Source organism: Rhinolophus sinicus, chromosome 2 (assembly GCF_057876585.1).
Source record: "Rhinolophus sinicus isolate RSI-liver-muscle chromosome 2, RSI-T2T, whole genome shotgun sequence".
Classification (NCBI taxonomy): Eukaryota; Metazoa; Chordata; class Mammalia; order Chiroptera; family Rhinolophidae; genus Rhinolophus; species Rhinolophus sinicus.
The window spans coordinates 104,731,111-104,753,127 of NC_142502.1; the positions used below are offsets into that span (position 1 = coordinate 104,731,111).

Genomic DNA, 22,017 nt, shown 5'->3' on the forward strand with positions numbered 1-22,017 from the left:
TGAGATTAGTTAATCCAGGTCAAGTGTTTGCATGGGGACTGGCCTATCACTGCTGGGACAGCAGCTGTCCTGTGGCAGGGCTTCGCAGCACGGCGAAGAGCTGTGTATGGCAGATAGAAGCGCAGCACGTGCCCATGCTGGGTGCTTCCGTGTGTACATGTGTGAGCACACTCGAGTGATTATCCATATTCCCATTTTACAAATGAGGAAACAGGCCTAAAAGGTGAGCATGGACCTACAGCCACTACGGCAGAGCTAGGAATTATGTCCCGCGCTCTCTTGAGGGGGCCTCACTAGTGACAATAAAACTGCTGCCCAGCTAACTGCTAATGCTGATGTCATGTGCTTTCTCTTGCAGAGAGGCGGATTTGGTCGTGGACGTGGTCAACCCCCTCAGTAGAGTGGGAGCGGTTATTTGGTATTGAGTGAGCTTGTGACGGAAAAAGAATCTTGTGTGCCCATCTTTGCATAATGTAGTCTGATCAGGAATGTTTTAAAAGTCAATATAAACGGGGCGAGACTGGCTTGGTTGGGGGGAAGTCCCATGGCAGGGGGACACGATCAACAATCTCAGTAAAGTTGGAGCGATTATTAGTGTTTGAATAAACTTTGGAGAGAAAATGGTCTCAGCAAACTGGGAGCGATTTTGGTGTTGAATAAACTTGTGGTGAGAAAATAATCTCGTGTGCCCCTGTTTTTGCATAATGAAACAGCCTGAACAGGAATGGTTTGAAGGTCAGAATGTAAGGGGGGCAAGACTGGATTGGTTTGGCAAGTTGTTTTACCCAGGGTGACACCACTTGTTGCTGCTAGAACTGCAGTGCTTGGCTTTGGCATGGGTGTGCTCTGTGCCAGCAGACAGCTCCCTGCACTCATGTCCAGTGTGGTTACCATTCTGGGAAGTGGTTGGAAAGCTGGGCATCTTCACCAGACCAGCCATGCTGGCTCAGCTCTGTGGTGGGAAAATTGCTCTTTTGTTGGTCTTGGAACTGAGATTCTGTGTCTGCTATTTGGGAATATCCGAGAAGTGCTGGGGAGGTAGGATGTAAGAAAAAAACCAGGGAAATAACTTCTGACATCCTTCACAGACTGACTTGTGGGGAAGAAACTACAGGGATGGTTTAGCCCAACAGTTTTCCTAATAGTAATCTTTAAGACTCTGGATTTACAAAAATCAAAGGAGAAAACAATATAAAAACATCTGAAAGGGATGGCCCAGCCATCTGAAGACCCCTGGGATTTTTGTCTTTCCATGATCAGAATAAAAAGTTCTTGGAGTTCCTGCTATCTCGTGGCTCTTTTTTCCCCCCGCATTCCTCTCCCCCCCCACACTACAGTTCAAGCTGTTTCTCAGTCTAGTTGTGTAGGACACAGGTCCCTGTCCCATGCTGGTATTATGAGCTTTGCGCTCCCTGAGGCACACGGTCACCAGTCGTCGATCAGCCGCTCACAGCACCCAATGCTGACCTCCGGGTGGTCAGCTCCAGGGAGAGCTGTTCACAATCTTAGCTGTAGAGGGCGCAGCTCACTGGTCCGTGTGGGAATCGAACCGGCGACCTTGGCATTAGGAGAGTGGCGCTCCAATCACCTGAGCCACTGGCTTGCAAAGGGAAAATGCATTGTCCAGTTTTCCTGGAGCCTTTGTAAGTGGTGGTGCAGAATATACCTGAGTAAGTGGACAAGAGCAGTGTTGAGTGTTCACCCTCTGGCCGTTTCTGTGGTCCTGTACTACAAAGCCTGTGTACCTGGCACACTGGCTGCAAAGGGGATATGGAAGGTGCTTCCAGTGAGTTTGGGCATGAGCCTGCAGACGGGTTTGCTAGGTGAGTGCTGACGGGCTTGCAGATCAAACCACGGCTGGACGGATGCAGGAAATGCACTTACTAAGTAGGGGTCATTGAGGCAGCAGCTCTGGGCCAGCCAGCAAAACGGATCAAGTCGCTCAGGGACTTGGGATTATATTTAAGGGGTACTGTGAGCCAAGCATTGTATGGAGATGGACAATAATAGCCAAGTGAGACATGAAAATCCTACACCTGTGGTTTTGCGTTGGTAGCTGCCTATTTCAGTCTTGATAGGCAAGTGTGTCATTTAGACCACAAGGTGGCAGGCGACCGCAACTGTGCCTTCAGTGCATTGCTGGGAGGTTGCTTTGGAATCTGAATCACCAGTAAGGAGAAGCTTGCTTTGGCAGAAAGAGGTGGTGTTTGGGGGAAGCGGTTTCAGTGCTGTCTTGCCAAAGATCGCTTTTTATCCAATTTTGCTGCTGGCTCGAGTGATGTCAAGTGGTTTGCCCGTGTTCACACGCTTTGTGATTGTTTAACCTGGATTCCACCATGAAATGTTAGTAGCTCCTGGCCTTTCTGTTTCCCTTTGAGGCCAGAAAGCAAACAGATGGGTTTTCTATATAGCCTTGGTGATTTTCTGGCACTAAAACATTACTGTTTTTCAGCGAGGGCTCTCTGCCAACCCCTTCCCTCGTGCTTTCAATTAACTCCAGAATGTGTTCTCCAGTGTCACCCATGGACTCTGGGAAAACCCAAAGACTACAAGGTAGAGGCAGAGCCTGTGGATTAAAAGCATGCAGATGGTGGTGGCTCTTCCTACCTGCCAGCCCCCTCCTCTCATCTTGTAGGATTGAATGGCCCCTGCCAACCAATAATCATTGATTAGCAGCTCAGGGATCAGTGCCAGGGAGTGCCCTGGGAAAGAAGGGCCTTCAAGAAACAGTCTAGTTAAGAAAAAACCAAAGATCTACCGAGTCCATAATGCCAAATCCAATGTAAGCGGGAAATCACTAGGTCCAGGTTGAATTCTAAGAGAGGGTCGATGGAGGAAGGCTGAAGTGACCCAGAGGTGGGTTTGTGGAGCAGGGGAGAAGTGAGACCAGTCAGGGCATCGTGAAGAGGTTTTATGGGAAAATGAACATGTCATGATGTTGGGTGTGAAACTGACATCAGAATTTATTCTTTTGAGTAAAGCTAGGAAAAACAAATGTTGGCTATTAAAAGTGCTGGAGGAGGTCACTTGGGGTGGGTGCATGGTGAGGGGCAGGGAAAGCCCCAGCTGGACTCCTGCATGGGCACATCACTGGATGAAAGTTTGGAGGAAATCTTGGCCCATCTTCCAGTGTTGGTCTCCAGGCCCATAGCTCAAGAGCCCATCACCACCACTACCAGCAAAACAGGCTCCAGAAGACTTGTAAAGGGATTTTGGAAGCTAACAGCTGAAGACACGTTTTCCTAATTTAACAAACTTCCCGATATGGATGCAAATCCCCCTTTCCCTGAAAAAGTACCAATAGCAACTTTAGGTCTCTGACTCTTTTGGAGCCCTACTCTTTTAATTTAGTAGACCTTTCAGAAGCAGCTACACATATGCCAATATTAAAGCTGAGAGACAAAGATGGTTTATGGGTTTTGTGTGTGTGTTTTTTTGTTTTTGACGATGTTTTTTTTGGAAGGATACACCTTCTAGCCCTGAAGACTTGAGGACCCACTAGAACTCTCCATACATGAGTGCCTGGCACCGGCCTCCAGTAGGGCAGTGTGGGACCATCGTGCCTAGGAAACGCCCATTCCTACCCGTGTCTTAAGGAACCAGGCTTGCTGTACTAGGATACAGGCCCACCTGTGCCCAAGCACTTCTCCAAGGTTTGGGAATGCAGCCGGTAGTAGCCCCATAGCAATGAGGGGTCATGGGCTCCTACCTCTTCAGCTTTAATGCCGAACCTTTAGAAAGGAGTGATCAATCCTTTCACTTCTTAGATCTGGGAGAAGTGAGATGGGAGACAAGAATCTTGTTGATGGCGCTAATTAAGACAATTGTTTCAAAGCCCCCAGATGAGAGACTGGCTCTCAATTCTGGGACAATAGTTTTGGCTACGTTTCCAATGAATGTAACACACTCGTGGCTCTCAGGCAGGATCAGTGATCTAGGTGAGAGATGGCGTTCTGGTTAGGCTTTCAGAACAAGGACTTGGTTTTACCATGCTGTGGAAGGAAGCTGGTGGTCTGTGGGCAAGTAGGTGACTGGGCTGGGGGTGGGGGCATAAGTAACATCCTCCTGCCTCAACTCTCCCTCCCCAACTTTGCCTCAGACTGGCATTCATTTCCCCAGAACCACAGCTGTCGTTAAGAGGTTTTCTGCCTCTAACTTTGCTTCATTTCCAACCACTCTCTGTGCCACAGCCAAGATTATTTTTTGGAAACAAATATGAACAAGGTATTCATTCCCCAGCTTAGAGTCCTTCAAAAGCTCCGCATTGCCTTCCGTATTGTCTTCCAGACACTAGACAAATGCCAGACTCCTTTCATGGCCTAACAGGTTCATCACAACTTTGCATCTGCTTACGAAAACAAGGCTCCAAATTCCAGAATCCTGCGAACCTAGCTCAGGTTCTATCTCAGCTCCAGCTTTTGTGCATGCAGCATTCATTTTCCAGAGAAACTGCCACCCCACCCCACCCCCACTTGGGGCTCTTATTCATTCTTCGTGATTTAGATGAAATACCACTTCTAAGAAGCCTCTCCTGACGAAACCACGCCTACTTCAGAGTCAGGTGTGTTGCCCTCCAGTTAGTGCCCGCAGGTCCGGATTTAGCAGGCTGTGTGGGAACTGCTGGGACACCCGTGTGTTTGCTCGCTGTCACAGCCCCACTCTGGGGGCCTAGCTCAGTCATTCACATGCAGTAGCTTCTCTGCAACTGTTAGCTGTAGGAATGACGTCCTGTGAAGAGGTGTCCCTGAGATGTTGCCCCTTCTATGGAAAGAACACTTGTGCAAAAAAAAAAAAAAATCTCTGCAAACCTAAACTGGTGGAAATGCAAAAGTGACTGAGATGCATACTTACTATGGAGGTTCTACTAGAATTAGGAAAGACAGATCTAGAAACATACGCTAAGTGGTAGGTGGCTTAGTGGTGATAGCCGAGTTTTATTTGTGGCTTGTGGGAAGAAGGGGAGCAAATATTATCCAGGGGAAGGCTTCCCATAGTGGGTCTCTGTGACCATCTGAACTTATCTTAACATTTTGGACTGAGACAGCATGAAGCAATAATGGTGGCTGGCCCAGGAGTATGTATTATTTTTATTCTTTTATTTATTTTTCCAGCTTTATTGAGGTATAATTGACATCCAATAAAGTGCATCTGTTTAGAGTGTACAATCTAATAAATTCTGACATATATATATTTATATATCCATGAAATCAAGATAATGAACATATCCATCATTCAAAAAGTTTCCTTCTTAGTTTGTAATCCCTCACCCCATCCCCACTGCCAGGCCAAAACAAGGCTCTGCTCTCCGTCAGGATGGATTAGTTTGCATTCTAGAGTTTGATAAAAATGGAATTACACTGTATTCACTCTTTATAGTCTGGCTCCTTTTACCTAGAATCGTTGTTTTCAGATTCATCAGTGTTGCTGCATGTACCGTATAGTAGCACTTTTTCATTGTTGGGTGGTATTCCATTATATGGATAGACCAGTTTTTTATCCATTTACCTGTCGGTGGGCATTTGGGTTGTTTCCAGTTGGAGCTATTGTGACTAAAGCTGCTGTGAACATTCCTGTACAAGTTTTTGTGCAGGCACATATTTTCATTTCTTTTGGGTAAATACCTAGCAATGGAGTTGCTGGATCATATGGTAACTCTACGGTTAACATTTTGATGAACTGCCACTGTTTACTAAGGTAGCTGTATCGTTTTACATTCCCACCAGCAGTGTGTGTGTTTCAGTTGCTTCATATCTTCACCAGTCGTCTCTTCAGTCATTTTTATTTTAGCCACTCCAATAGGTGTGAAAAGTTTGGATTTTATCCTTTGGATGACAGTGAGCCAATTAACAGTATAAAGGTGAGGACCGATATGAGCAGGAGTGCTGGCTGCTTGGCAAATACTTACACACACACACACACACCCTCACCCCACTGCAGGAAACAGTAACCTGAATTTGGGTCTGTGCAGTGACCACACTGGGGCAGCGAGTGGTCATGGGTAAACCACTCAGTCAATAGTGACCACAATACACATTCAGCCTGCTAACGGGAAAGGGAGGGGGGAAATCCATCATTTGATTGCTCAGTTTTAGAAAGGGAAACTAGGACAGAATGAGGGCACTAAGGGAGAGAAATGAAAGGAATTGTTTAAAAAAAGTTACAGCCCATAGAAAGCCTGGAGCCCATTTCTATTTAAAAGTGCTTTATTGGAAGCCCGTGATAAATGCATGGCACAAATCCAAAAGAACAGCCACTGAAAAATAAGCCCTGCATGGTTTACTGACATATCAAAGAGGCCATTGTGAAGAAAAGGGCATCTTTAAAAATAAGTAAATATTAAATGGGAGAGGATACCTAAGCTGAAGGAATAAGGAGACCTTAAAAGGGAGCGAAATTGGCGAAAGCTACGAATCAGATGACTAAAAAATTCTAAGGAGTGCCAGCAAGAAATGTCAAAGTAAATAGTTGTAGTTTATTTCAGTGCATGAAAAGCAGATCAGTTTGAGAATCTAGGGGCATCAGTTCATTAATGTGCAGAAAGTGTACTGAGGGGATGAGCAGTCAACTGACTCTGATATCTTTGCCTCCATCACACAGATATTTCCCTTTCCATTAAAGTAAAAACAACAAACAAAAAAAAACCCACAACTTTTTATTACGGAAAATTTCAAACATTATCAAATGAACACAAGATCTAATAAATCGCCATCTACCCACCACCGAGCTTCACCAGTCATCAATGTTGCTCCTGTTACATCGATCCCTCTCACCCCCAACCTGATTATTATTTTTAAGTCAGGTTTGAGATCTAATTTACATGCAGTAAAATTCATTCTTTTTAGGAATACGGTTCTGAGTTGTGATAAACAGATAGAGTTGTGTAACCACCACCACAGCAGAGCTATAGAATTTTTCCATCACCGTAAAAAGTTCCCCACGCTGCCCCTTTGTGGTCAATACCCTGGTAACCCATTTTTGGTCTGTCATTTTGCTGTTTCCGGAATATTAGATAAATGGAACCCTACAGTGTGACCTCTTTTGTGTCTGGTTTCTTTCGCGCCACATGTCTTGAGACTCAGCCATGATGTTGCACGTATCGCTAGTTTGTTCCCTTTCGTTGCTGAGCAGTAATCCATTACGTGGCTGTACTACAGTTTATTTATTCGTTTTGATTTTTTTAATACGTTTTGGGTAAAATGGACATTGAAATACACAAATCTTAACTCTACCCTTTTGGCAAATGGACACAACCATGTAACTCAACCCCTGAGCAAGAGAAAAGCAGCCCCTGTCATCCAGGAACTGGCCTGAGCCTTTCCGCTGGGTCTCGGCATGTTTGAGGTTGGCCTGGTGCTCACAGCGAGGCCTGTCATTTTCCTGCTAGACATAAACGACGTCATCAACATCAGAAAAAGGTCACGTTGTGACTCTGATAAAGTAGACAAAAAAATCAAGACAGCTTTAGAAAGCATCCCTGCTCTCCCAGCTAATATGAGTGACAGCTGCTTCTCCACCCGTCGTAGCTCTAGCCACTGTCATTCCTCCCTCCTTCGAAAGAACATTTTTTGATAATCACAGAATCACCCTGCTTCCTGACAGCAGCCAATCCAGAGCAAAGCCCTGCTTCCTTAACACCTCCCCCAAATCTCCTAACACAAACCCAAATCCTAAAATACTGTATTTTGCCATGTATAATGCACAGGTTTTGCCCAAATTTGAGGGAAAAATAAGGACACGCATTATAGATGGGTAGTACTAATTCTGTATCTATACAAATGTTTTTAATTCTTTTATTTATGCTTATGAGTTAAAAGTGTAACTCTAGAAATCAATAACGATATCCATATGCAAAATAATACTCTGGAATATGATCATCGGTTTTGTTGAACTTAATGAGGAACTTGCACGACGACGAAGAGTTCTTGGCCTTTTATTATGTGTAAATATCATAAATGTGTTACCGGTACATAAAATTTCTTGTACCTTGTGTCTGTTCCTGTATTTTGTAATTATTTGTTAGGTAAAATTTTTTGTACCATAATATGTAAAAAAAAATAAATGCTAGGGGCGGCGTTAGCTCAGTTAGTTAGAGCGCAGTGCTCTTGACAAGAAGGTTGCCGGTTCGATCCCCGCATGGGCCACTGTGAGCTGCACCCTCCACAACTAGATAGAACCAACTGTGTGGCCTGGGGCTGATGGGTCCTGGAAAAAAACAAATAAATGAAAGTTTAAAAAATAATAAAATAAATGCTAAAATTCCTTTATAATACAAAAGCAAGTACCTAAATGTAAACAATAACAATTTGAATTGAAAAGTAAAAATGAAAAATTTTTCCCTGAAAGTGTGGGCCAAAAATGTGGGTGCACATTGTACACAGGAGTGCATTATACACGAAAAAATATGGTAACTCATTCTTAACACCTTACTGGGACTCTATGCTTCACATTCCTTGCAATATGTTCTCCATTGCAAGGAGCAAAAAACCCAACCTTGTTCAACTATAGGCATATTCTTAGGTTTTGGCTGGAGGGCACTGACCCCTCTATCAAGACCCAGGACATTTCACTTCCCATAAAATTCTCTCCTGTCTCTTCCCAGTTCATCCATCCACTATCACAGATGGACATATGTGTTGTTTGGCTATGGTGAATAAAGCTGCTGTGAACATTTTATACAAGTGTTTTTGTGACGTGTTTTCATTTTTCCTAGGTGCATTAATTTCCTGTTGCTGCTGTTACAAATAAGTACAGACTAAGCGGCCTAAAGCCACACAAATTTACAATTTTTGTGGTTTGAATTCCAAAGTGTGTCAGCATAGCTGCATTCGTCTGGCAGCTTTGGGGAGAATCTGTTTCCTTGCCTTTTCTAGAAGCCACCTGCATTCCATGGCCCCTTTCTCCATCTTAAAGTCAGCAGGGTAGCATGTTTGAATCTCTCTCTGACCTCTACTTTCATCATATCTCTGTTTCTGACTCTCCTGTCTCCCTCTTTCCCTTATCAGAGCCCTTTTGATTGCACTGGGCCCAGCCAGGTCACACAGGATAATAGTCTCCCCATCTTGAGACCCTTAATCACATCTGCAAAGACCCTTTTCCCATGTAAGGTAATGTATTCACAGGTTCTGGGGATTACAATGGACATCTTTGGGGGTCCATTATTCTGCCTACTATGCTGGGTAAATACCCCCAGGAGTGAAATCACTTGGTTATTAGGTAGATATATGTTAACTTTAGTAGACACTGTCAAGCAGTTCTCTAAAGTGTTTGTACTGTTTTATATTCTCAACAGCAATGTATGCGAGTTCCAGTTACTCAACATCCTCACTGACATTTGATGCTGTCAGTCTTTTTAAGTTTAGCCACATCTAATAGAGATGTAGTGATGTCTCGTTTTAGTTTTTTAATTTGCATTTCACTGATTACCAATAATGTTGAGCATTTTTTCTTGAGCTTATTGGCCATTTGTATATTGTTCTTTGTGACGTGTCTGTTCAAGTACTTTGCCCAGTTTTAAGTTGTCTTTTTTATTATTAAATGACAGGAGTTATTTATATATACTGGATACAAGTTCTCTATCGGTAATATGTTTTATAAATACTTTCTTACAGTCTGTGGCTTTTTAATCCATTTTCTTAAAGGTATTGTGATGAGCAGAGTTTTTAAACTTTGATGAAGTTTAATTTATCACATTTTTCTTTTATTATTACCACTTTCTGGGTCCTGCTATAATAAGAAATCCCTGCCTACCCCCAGGGCCAAAAATATTCCGCGATTTTGTTTCTAAAAGTTTTATGGTTTTACATTTAGGTTTATGATCCATCTCAAATTAATTTTTGTGTATACTGTAAGGTGGGGTCAAGATTCATTATTTTTCATATGAATACGAATTTGTTCCAACATTTTTGTTGAAATATTTTCCTTTCCCCATTGATTTGCTTTGGCATTTTCATTGAAAATCAGTTGATTGTACAAGTGTGGATTGATTCCTGGACTCTATTCTATATCATTTCATGTCTATCCTAAGACCAGAATCACAGTCTTGATTACTGTGATTTTAGAATGTTAAAGTCAGGTGAGTCCTCCAGCTTTTCCTTTTCTTCCAAGATTGTTTTGGCTATTCTTGGGTCTTTTACATTTCTATGTAAATTTTAGAATCTATGTAAAATTTCTATGTAAATTTTACATTTCTATGTAAATTTTAAAATTTCTATGTCAATTTCTAAGGAAAAGAAGCTTGCCATGATTTTTATTGGGATGGCTTTGAATATAGATCAATTTTGGGGAGACTTCTTAACATTATCAAGTATCAAGTAACATGGTACATCTCTCCATTTATCTAGCTCTTTTTCGGTATCTCTCAATGTTTTATAATTTTTAGTGCAAAGTGTTGTTTAATTTCTTACTAAATATTGTTATGGTATTTTAAGTGGAATTGTTTAATTTTACTTTCTACTTGTTTTCTGCTGGGGTATTAAAATAATTGATTTTTAGACTTCTTAATTGAAATGTAATGAATATACAATAAAATGCACAGATCTTAGATATTCAGTGAGTTTTGACAATTGCATACTCCTGTATAACTACTGCCCAAAACAAGAGAAAAAAACATTTTCATCCCCCCAGAATATTTTCTTCTGCCCTTTTCCAGCCAATTCCTTCCTCAACCCTCCTACAACCACTGTCAGATTTCTAGATTAGTTCGATCTATATTTAGATTTTGTATAAATGGATTTATATAGTATATATATATTTTTTTATGACTAGCTTTTTTCACTTATAATGTTTTTGGGTTTATCTGTAGTGGTATAGGTATCAGTAGTTTTTTATTTTATTGTTGAGTTTTACTCCATTTATTCCATAATAAACCACTATTTATCCATTTCGTATTGACATTTGGGCTACTTCTAGTTTGGGACTATTATGAGTAAGGCTGCCATAAATATTCTTGTGCAAGTATTTTGTGAACATTTGTCTTCACTTTTTTGGGGTAAATACCTAGGAGCGGAATTGCTGGGTCATAGACTAGGCCTGTCTTTAACTTAATAAGAAATTTCCAAATAGTTCATTAGAGTGGTTGTTTCACAGTACAACCATTACACAACCACTGTATCAGTTGCAGTTGCTCCCCATCATAGCCAGTACTTGCTGTTGTCTTTTTTATTTTACTCATTCTAGTGCGTGTGAAGTTGTATCTCATTGCAGTTTTAATTTACAGTTACTTAATAACTAATGATCTTAAGCACGTTTTAATGTGCTTGTTGGACATTTTAATATCTTATTTTGTAAAGCATCTGTTTAATTATATTTTCCTCTTCTTTTTTTTAAACAACAGAAATTTGTTTCCTCACTGTTCTGGAGGCTGGAAGTTCAAGATCAAGGTATAAGTGGGATGGTTTCTTCAGAGGCCTCTCTCCTTGGCTTGTGGATGGCTATTTTCTCCCTGTGTCTTCACATGGTCTCCCCTCTGTGTGTGTCTGTTTTCCCTTTAAAAATATATATTTTTTAATTTTTTTATTTTATTGTAAATTTTAAAATATATTTTGGATACCAGTCATCTAAGATTACATATATATATATATATATATATATATATATATATAGTGTTTTCTAGCCTTTTCTATTTTCTCAATGGTGTCTTTTGATGAGCAGACTATGACTTAATGAAATCCAATCATCAAGTTTTTCCTTTTATGGTTTGTGCTTTTTGTAGCCTCTGAAAAGTTTTTGCCTATTCTAAGGTCATGAAGATATTCTCCTATACTTTCTTCTAGAAGCTTTATGTGTCTTGGTTTTACACTTAGGTCTATGATCCCTTCAGATTAATTTTTGTGTGTGGAGTGATACAGAGGTTATGGTTCATTTTTAACCAATGTTTTTAATAAAAATATAGCCACTTATTGTGAAATTCAATAAAGAATTTTATAGTGAACACTTACATTCCCACCACCTGGATTCTAGTATTAGCATTTTACTATACCATTTTTATCACTTATCTCTTCACTATCCATCCATCTGTTCATCCATATATCCATCCACTAATACATCTTATTTTTTAAATACATGTCCAAATAAATTGCAGACAGTAGTACTTTACCCCCTAAATACTTCAGCATGGATATTTGGATATTATCAATTTATAGATCAATATTATTTACACACATGAAATACACAAATCTTAAGTATACTTTCGCACTGTGTTGTGACTATGTGACCTGTGTAACCAAAACTTCTATTAAAATATAGAATTTTACTATACTTCTAGAAAGTGCCCTCATTCCTTTCCATTTAATCCCCATCCTCCATATTCACAAAGCAACCATTGTTCTGTCCCCCTCCCCCAAAAGATTAGTTTAGCATGTTCTAGGACTTCACATAATGGAATTGCATAGCACGACTCTTTTGTGTAAGGCTTTTCCACTCAACATAATGTTTTTGAGATTCATCCATGTTGATATACAAGTATGTGTATCAGTAGTGCGTTCCTTTGGGTGGATGAAAAATATCCTTTGGGTGGGTGAGTAATATTTTACTGTACAGCTATACCACAGTTAGTTTATCTATCCTTCTATTGATGGTCACCTGGGATGTTGCCAACTTTTGGCTTTATGAACAGTCTTATACAAGTTTTTTGTGGACATGTATTTTCAATTCCCTTGGGCAAATACTTAGAAGTGGAATTGTTGGGTCATAGGATAGGTATATTTTTAACTTTTTGAGGACTTGTCAAGCAGTTTTCAAAAGTGGTTGTATCATTTTACATTTTCACCAACAATGTATGAGAGTTACAGTCGCTCCACATTCTACCAACATCTGATGTTGTCAGTCTTTTACATTTCTTTATTTTAAAATTTAGCCATTCTAGTGTATTTCATGTGGTTTTAATTTGCATTTCTCTAATGACTAAAGAGGTTCAACACTTTTAAGGTGCTTATTGGCCATTCCTTATATCTTTTTCTATGAAGTATCTGTTATATATTTTGCCCAATTTTTTTAAAAATTAAATTTTTATGTCAACTATACTTCCACAAAGCTGGAAAAAATAAAATTGAACACTCAAAAAAAAGTAATCGTTTAATTTTGAGATACTTGTAGATTTTAATGCAATTATAAGAAAGACTAGAGAGAGGCGGTGTACCATTTACCCAGTTTCTCCTAATGGTAACATCTAGCAAAACTGTATTTTGAAGATAAAATCTTGCAAAACAATATCACAACCAGGATACTGATATGGACATAGTCAAGATACAGAATATTTTCATCATCATAAAGGTCCCTCATGTTGCCTTTTTATAGCCACATCTACTTCCCTCCCACCCTGATAACCTCCTCATCTATGGCAACTCCATTTCTATAGTTTTATTTCACAAATTATATTAAATGGAATCATACAGTATGTAAGCTTTTGGGGATTAGCTTTTTCAGTTGTTTTCTTTTAGCTTATAAACAACAGAAGTTTATTTCTCACAGTTCTGGAGGCTAGAAGTCCGAGTCCGGCACGGTCAGGGTCTGTTGCAGATTTCTCATTGTATCCTCACCTGGTAGAAGGGAGGGATTAGCTTTATTCACACAGCATAATTTTCAGAAGATTCATCCAGATCGTTTCCTGTTTCAATAGTTGGTTCCTTTCTGTTGCTGAGTAATATCCCATGGTTTGGATGCGTCACTAAATGCACCACAATTTATTTAACTGTTTGTTCATTGAAGGACATCTGGATTGTTGCCAGTTTTTGGCTATCACAAATAAAGCAGCTATAAACATTTATGTACAGGTCTTTTCAAAAATTTTTATTGGGGAACAGTGTGTTTCTCCAGGGCCTATCAGCTTCAAGTTGTCCTTCAATCTAGTTGTGGAGGGCGCAGCTCACTGGCCCATGTGGGAATCGAACCAGCAACCCTGTTGTTCAGAGTTCGCACTCTAACCAACTGAGCCATCCGGCTGCCCTATGTACAGGTTTTTGAGTAAACATAAATCTTCATTTCTCTGGGAAAAATGCCCAGGAGTACAATTGCTAGGTTATAAGGTTGCATGTTTTTAAGAAACTTCCAGGCTGTTTTCCAGAGTGACTGTACCACATTACATTTCCACCTGCAATGTCTGAGTGATCCAGTTTCTCTGCACCTTTGCCAGCACTTAGTGTTAGTCCCTATTGTTTATTTTAGTCATTCTCATAGGTTTGTTGTAAGATCTCATTGAGGTTTTAATTTGATGGCTACTGATATTGAACATCTTTTCCTATGCATTTGCCATCTGTCTATCCTCTTTGGTGAAATGTCTGTTCATGTCTTTTGCCCATTTTTCTAATTGGATTTTGTTTTGTTCTATTTTTTGACTGTTGTGTTTTGAGAGTTCTTTATCGAGATACTAGTTCTCTGTCAGATATGTGGTTTGCAAATATTTTCTTCTAGTCTGAGCTTGTCTTTTCATCTTAATAGGGTCTTTCACAGAATATTTAAATTTTGATGAAATCCGATTTATCAATTTTTTCTTACATAGATCATGTTTTTGTTAAGTCTAAGAAGTCTGCCTAGCACTAGATCTGAAGATTTTTCCATGTTTTTTTCCTGAAAATTTTATGTCTTACATTTAAATCCATGATCCACTTTGATTTGCTTTTTGGATGAGACTTGGGCTGAAGTTAATTTTTTTGCTAATGGATGTCCTAGCATCGTTTGTTGAAAAGGCTATCTTTTTGCTGAGTTTAAAATTAGGTTATTTGTCTTTTTAGGTTAATTCTCTTCATGATGTCTTTTGATGAGCTGAAGGTTTTAGTTTTGAGGAAGTCAAATTTATCTATTTCCGTTTATGGTTATTGCTTTCTTAACCTATCTACCTTTTAAGTCATGAAGATATCTTATGTTTCCCACAAATGTCTTTAGGGTTTTAATTTTTATGTTAATGTCTATGATCCATCTTGAATTAATCTTTGTATATGGTGTGAGGTAGGAGACATGGTTCATTTTCTCCCTATGGGTATCCATTTATTCCAGCGCCATTTATTTTAAAGTCTGTCCTTTTTCCAGTAGATTGCCCCAGTGTCTTTGTTGAAAATCAAATAATCATATAAGTGTGGGTCTATTTCTGCGTTTTCTATTCTCTTCCATTGATCTATTAGCTTGTCTGCACTCCATTATTTCACTGTCCTGATGACTGTCACTTAACTTAGGTAACATAAATCCTCCAAATCTGTCCTTTTTCAAGATTTTTTTGGCTATTCCATATCCTTTCATTTGCATATATGTATGGAAATAATCTGATGGTGTTTTTAGAGGAATTGTGTTGAATCTACATATCAGTTTAGATAGAATGGATTCTTTTCAATACTGAACAAGTCTGAAATGTGAGATTGGCAAGAAACCAATGACAACATGTCGTGCGGGGTGTCCGGCGGGGTCTCTGCTCCTGCTCCCCACAAGAGAATGCAGGATATGGTGAGGCCAAAAAGGAACACCCACGGAGCCATAGATGGGGGAGTCATACCACTATATTCTCTCTGGTGGCATCCGCCTCTCTGCAATCCACTCTTGTTAGCTCAGCCACCATCTTCTTGCTAGCCCCCATTTTTTTGCTAGCATAGCCATGGCAGTTATATTAGTGCCCAGTGGCTCACTGGTTACCTCTGATGGCCAACTAGCCACAGCTGATGGCCAGCCAATCACAGTTGATGGCCATTTACTACCTGAGCCAGCACTTTTCTATGTGAGGCCGAGAGCCTGGAAACTACTCTCTGGGGCTCTGTCCTCACACAACACTATGTGACAAATAACATCATAAAGCAGGACAAACCCAGGCCAACAGGAGGCATAGAGACAGTTAGGGAGGGCTTCCAGGAGGAGGTGCCTTTTAATCTGAGTTTTGAAGGATAAATATAATTTGGCCTCTCTCTGGATGGGAAGGGAGGGACAATGGAGTATGTGAGGGTCTTGGAAAAAGAGCCCTCCAGACAACAGGGAAGCACGTTCAAGACTTGGAAGGTTGTCCAGAGGTTCAAGAAACTGTAGGTAGTTCAGAATGACTACAGGGTAAGGTTAGCACAGCCAGCTCCAACACGGTCTTGTATCTCCTGGTAGAATTTGGATTTTAACTTCAAAGCACAGAGGAACAACTATAGGGTTTTAATCAAGGCCATGACTTAGATCTACATTTGTGAAGGATTCCTCTTGCTGCAGTGGGTGAATGGGATTGAAGGGAGGTCTGGATGGGAGCCAGGAAGAGGCAAGAGGGGCAATCCTAATGAAGTAATGTCAGAAAGGAGGGAATGTCAGCAATGTCAAGGAGGGAAGGGTCTGGGGTTGAGGAAGTCAAGAAGGCAGAAACAATGGTGTTTTATTATCAGCAGGTGGAAGGTAAGAGATACATCAATGACTCCCAGGTTGCTGGCTTAGGCACCTGAATAGATACCTCTTTACTGTGGTCATAAGGAAATAGGCAACATTTTACATATTAGTTTTTTTGCACAGGACTTCCAGAGAAGCATTTCAGTGGAATAGTATGTTAATAAGTATAGGGGTTCCCCCTTTATCTGCGGGGTATACGTTTTAGGACCCCCAGTGGATGCCTGAAACCACAGGTAGTACCAAACTCTATATATACTGTTTTTTCCTATGCAGTACAGACATACCTTTTTACTTAACGGAAGCACTTTATGGCTTTTCTTTGGCATATTCAAATTGCCAGTATCACTACAGTAAGTCCTCCCTTAAAGTTATCGATAGGTTCTGTGACTTTAAGTGAAAAACATATAATGAAACCATTTTACCGTAGGCTAATTGATATAAACGAGAGTTAAGTTCCTTTGGCATCTCAGCAATGATAGGACGTTATTCAAGGACCTGCTGTATGCTTGCTCTTTCAGGCCATTGTCAAGTAAAAGAAGGGTTACTTGAACACAAGCACTGGGATACCACAAGTTGATCTGATAATCCAGACAGTTACTAAGTGACTAACAGAGGGTAGTGTATATAGTGTGTAGACACTGGACAAAGGAAAGGCCAGTGCAATTTAAAACTTATGAACTGTTTATTTCTGGAATTTTCCATCTAATGTTTTCCAAACGTGGTTGACTGTAGGTAACTGAACCTGCGGAAAGCAAAACCACAGATAAGGGGGGGACTACTGTATAATTTTTCTTTATGAATTTAAATTTAGTATTTCCCCATTGTCTTCCAGGAAAGGTTGGGATCCCTTGGTTGTTTCCTGAACAAGGGAAAGTAATTATTACTACTAAGGCAAGGGATCTTGGAGTGATCTTATCGGCTCTTGCAACTAAACAGGCCCATAAAAAGCTGGGGAAGGAATTAGAAACCAACAGAAACCTCCATCCATCTATTCAATCAACATTTACTGAGCTCTTATTTTGGACAAGGCCTTGTGCTAGGAGATGGAGATATGAAGGTAAATGATACAAGACTGCCCTTAAGGAGTTTATAATCTAACTTGCTTACTATCTTTACTCTTGTGTACCAAAACCTGAAATGCCATTTGCAATTCTCTCAACCTTAAGAAAGTGGCAGATAGTACAGTGTAGCTGCTGGTGTGATTGTACTATAACTTTTCTGTGAAGGCTTTGGCACCAGGCAGTAAGAGCCATAAATATGTTCCTAACCCACTGGATCTACCTCTGGGAATTTACGAGGTGTGATCAAACAATACCGTGAATGTTTAAATAAAAAAGAAAATTATTACAGTAAAAGACACATTGCCATTAATTCCCCTCGCTTATCCCATAATTCTTGCCACTTGCTGAAGTGGTTCTGGAAGTCCTCTTCCATGAGTGTCTTTAGTTGCACTGTTGTGGCTGCCTCGATGTCCTGAATCATTTTGACTTTGGGGAAGAACCAGAAGTCACACGGTGCCAGATCCGGTGAATAAGGTGGATGAGGACACACCGTGATGTTTTTGTTTAACAGAAATTGCCATATACCAGAAACGACGTGTGACATGGAGTATTGTCATGATGGAGGATGATTTACAACACACTTTAAAACACACCTTCTCTCCACTGTAGCTCACACCCGACTGACTGCACTTAACAAGTTGAAACTTGTCACACACTGTTACTAAGGTTCAGTGCGCTGCTTCCCATATTGAAGATCCCTGCCTTTCCATTGGATGCCACTTAGCAGCAGCATTCACCGTATGTTTTGATCACAATTGAAAGGCTCCGTGTCACACATCGCTTCTGGTACAGCAATTCCTGTCAAATAAAAACATTATGGTGCGTCTTCATCCACCTTATTCACCGGATCTGGCATCATTTGACTTTTGGCTCTTCCCCAAAGTCAAAATGACCGTGGAAGGTAAACGTTTTGAATCCATTCAGGACATTGAGGCAGCCACGACAGAGCAACTAAAGACATTCATGAAAGAGGACTTCCAGAACAGCTTCAGAAAGTGGCAAGAACCATGGGATCAGTGTGTTTGAAGCGAGGGGAAGTATTCTGAGGGGGATTCATGGCAATGTGTCTTTTACTGTAATAATTTTTTTAAATTTAAACATTCGCTATATTGTTTGATCACACCTCGAGACAAGGATTTACGTACAGGGATGTTCATTGCTGTTCTAAAGAAACAGAGGATAAAACTTAAGCTTCTAACAACGGGAAAATGATAAAATAATTGATGGTACAACCCTATGATGGACTATTAGGCAGTAATTAGAAATGGTATTTTAAAAGACTTAATGACGTGGGGGGAAAGACCAGGGAATAAAAGCATGATACAGATCTCTACAGAATGTGCTCAAAGACATCCATGATTTAGTATTTTTAGCTCTCTGTATTTTTCAAATTTTTGACAATGTGCATGTTATAGTATTTTACAGTCAGAACTTCTGTTTTCTTCTTTTTTACTTTAAGTTAGAGACACAATAGCAAAGGAGAAAGCTAGAAAGACATCCAAAATGACCGAGATTTTGGGAATTCTGTTATGACAAATGACTGAAATTAACTGAAACGTCAATAATAGCTGCAATGTACTGAGTACCTACTATGTGCCAGGAGCCAAGTAGGTTTATTATTTCTCGTTCGTAAAGGTAAATGATGTAATTGAGATTCCAACCTATGTTTGTTTGGTTTCAAATTCTGATCATTTTTTACTATGTTAAATACAAGCAAATTTAAAAAGGGTAATAAGCAATTCACAGACAAATCCTACACAGGATTTTCAATATGTTTAGGGCATTGGCATGACACTAGGTTTGGTCTGGGCTGCTAACATTCATATGCTTACTCCAGTTTTCCTTGCTCAAGAGTGTCTGGCTGTACATCTTTCCTTGGAGAATCTGTTTGATATCTTCAATATATACTCACTTATTGCTAAAAACGATGGTGCCTTATAATTTGCATTATGTGTGTACATACACAGTCACACACACATACATATATCTTCCTTTCTGATCTTCGTGTTTACATTAAGCGGAAACATATGCTTTATTGCACGAATAAAGGATTTCAGGATAAACATTCGTTCTTTCTAATGGACTAGATGACCCCAGCCCCTAAGACTTCCACCGCTTCTGGATGTCAGTGAAACGTGCACCACCCTCCCAACGTGGCCCCTCACCCCACTTCCACCCCCCATCATCTGGCCTTTTCAGTGCTTAATACGAGGCATCTCGGGTTGCACTCTCCATTGCGCTTAATTACATCCCACTTTTTCTTCCAGACCTTCCCCCCACACCCTGCCAGATGGACAAGCACGGCCAAGGCCCCGTCGGCCTGACCTTGGGTCATCTCCGGCCGCGGACCCGCGATATGACCTTGGGAAAGTCCCCGCATTCCCTCTCGCGAAGCCGCAAGGCTGGGTCGCCGTGTCTCCACCCAGGCCGTTGCTTAGCGGGGCGGAGCAGCCCGGCTCCCGCATCCCTTTCTCCTCCGCGCGCTCCCCACCAAACCCCACCCTACGCTCCTGGCGTAGCGGCCGGCTCGAGTCGCTGGGTCCTCTCGAGACGCTCGTTACGCCGCGCGGACAGGGAGGTCGCGATTCCCGAACGCAGCCTGCGCTTCGAGCGCGTGGCCGTCCCGCAGGCCCGCGCGGCCTTACGCCGCTGACGCAGCGTGCCCAAGATGGCGGCGCGGTCGTCGTCGGGGGTGGCAGCGGTAGAGGGGGCGGCGGCCGTGGCGGCAGCGGGGACGGCAGCTGTGACGGCGGCGGCAGCGCGAGGCCTTGGACGGGGAGAATGAGGCCGCGGCGGACCAGCGGCAGAGCCTCGTAGCGGATAAACAGCTCCCCCTCCGTTTCCCTCGGCCGAGTCAGGGGCGCGCGCGCGCGCGGCCGTCTGGAGCGGGCTCCCCACCCTCTACTCCCGCGACCCGCACTGTACCCCCACCCGGGCCCCGAGGATGATGAAGCTCAAGTCGAATCAGACCCGTACCTATGACGGCGACGGCTACAAGAAGCGGGCCGCGTGCCTGTGTTTCCGCAGCGAGAGCGAGGAAGAGGTGAGGCGCCGGCCGGGGGTCGCCGGGGTCGGCGGCCGCCGGGAGACCAGGCGCGGGGGCGCGGCCGTCCGCGGACGGTGTGCGGGGGCTGCGGGGAGGGCCTCTCGGCTCGGCCTGAATGAAGTTCCGGCAGAATCTCCTTCGGCGAAGATGAGGGAGAAGGAAAAAGGACGGTGGGCGGAGGGAAGTGGGTCTGAGAGTGGCCGTTCGGCACCGGCCGGGCCGAGAGGCGCGCCAGCCTGCAGCCGGGACACCTCGGAGCCGGCTGCCTGTCATTCGGCAGTGGAGCCGCGGGGAGAAGGCAGTGGGTGGGGAAGAGTGTGTGGCTTTCGGTCCTGGCCTCCAGCTTTGGATCCAGGAAGGGCAGCTCCGCACTTGTCAGCCCAGCACATGTGTGGAGAGGCCGCCGTGCACGAGGCGCAGGCCGCCCCTTTGTGGCAGAGACATAGTCCACTGTGCGGGCAGCTTTGGGGTTTACCGAGGGCTTCTGTGTGTCTGTGAGCCCAAGGCGGGCAGGTTTTAGGAAGATTTAGGGCGTTGTGCAAAAGCCAGAGCCAGTTGTTTATTTTACAATGCGCTGGGTAGCCCTTTTGGTGTAGCGTGATAAGAAAGTACATTTGATAAGATAATCTTTGGGCTGAATTTTTTTCATTTTAATTGGGGTATTTAAGACCTTTGTGGTATTTACAATGTTTAAAAGTGGTATTTAAGGTCTTTGTCCTGACATTCCTCCCCTGCCCTGTAGGAACACCTTTAGGATTAAATTTGCTAGCAAAGTGGAAATACTTCGAATCCGTTTTGGGGTTTTTTGTTTTGTTTTGTTTTTTGCATAGGGTACGTAAAAAAAGAATCTCAGCTTCTCAAAGCCGGTTCTGTGGTGATACAGGGAATTCGGAGAAGAAACATGTTTTGTAAAAAGAATAGCGCTTTGGAAATTCATAAGATGCCTGTGGGAACGCATTTCTCGTGTGCATGGTGGTAAGATGGCAGTTAAACTGGAAACAATGAAGGACAGTGAAATTCAATATGTTATAGTCAGGCATTCAGCAGTGGGCTACGGTGGAAGGGCAGCAAGTACAGTATATCGTGTTGAAATGGGGGGAAAGGAATTTGACCCGTTAGTTATAAAAAGAAGCTGTGATGAAACGGACAGATGGATTGGCAGGAGTATCTGTCCAGAGATATTTAGGAGGAAGTGGGAATTTAAATTAGTGCCTGAAAAAAGGTTAATAAAGCACTAATTGTGCTGTTGGGAGGGTCTTGTGTGTTCTTTTTCAGCAAAACAGAAGGAACCAGATTTGGAAATGTATACTTTGTGTCCTAGCGTATGTTGTCAATGTCCCCCAAAACAGATGCATTGTAATAGGAGCACCAAGCAGGACCATGTTGTAAATTGTGTCGTTTTGGAATACATGCTTGAGTAAAGTAAAATTACTGGTGGTGTTTACTGCTCCAGAGGCTTTGTTCTTTTCATTGTCGTATCATATACTATAGGAAATCAGATGGAATCACAGGCTGTTAACTGGAGGGAAAACTAATTAGCATAGTAGTGTCTTACTACAGTACTACGGTTAAGTC

At 42.0% G+C, this 22,017-nt stretch overlaps 2 protein-coding genes and 1 long non-coding RNA gene across 3 annotated transcripts in view; 2 read left to right on the forward strand and 1 right to left on the reverse strand.

Moving 5' to 3' along the window:
- RPS10 (ribosomal protein S10) overlaps nt 1–679 on the forward strand; it is a 39,686-nt gene extending 39,007 nt beyond the window's left edge. Inside the window, exon 7 of the mRNA XM_019738738.3 lies at nt 359–679. Within this exon, the coding sequence (XP_019594297.2) occupies nt 359–400 (42 nt within the window). The 3' untranslated portion in view covers nt 401–679. The remainder of the gene's footprint in view (nt 1–358) is intronic.
- Nucleotides 680–6,638: 5,959 nt separating this feature from the next.
- On the reverse strand, nt 6,639–19,692 carry LOC109450957 (uncharacterized). The gene is made up of 2 exons (XR_012496541.2): nt 13,466–19,692; nt 6,639–8,202 (listed from the first exon to the last, which is right to left on the reverse strand). It is a non-coding gene; the product is annotated as an uncharacterized LOC109450957 (long non-coding RNA).
- Nucleotides 19,693–19,799: 107 nt separating this feature from the next.
- The window catches only part of NUDT3 (nudix hydrolase 3), a 112,050-nt gene continuing 109,832 nt past the window's right edge, over nt 19,800–22,017 (forward strand). The window contains exon 1 of the mRNA XM_019738736.3: nt 19,800–20,439. Coding sequence (XP_019594295.1) covers nt 20,341–20,439 — 99 coding nt within the window. The 5' untranslated portion in view covers nt 19,800–20,340. The remainder of the gene's footprint in view (nt 20,440–22,017) is intronic.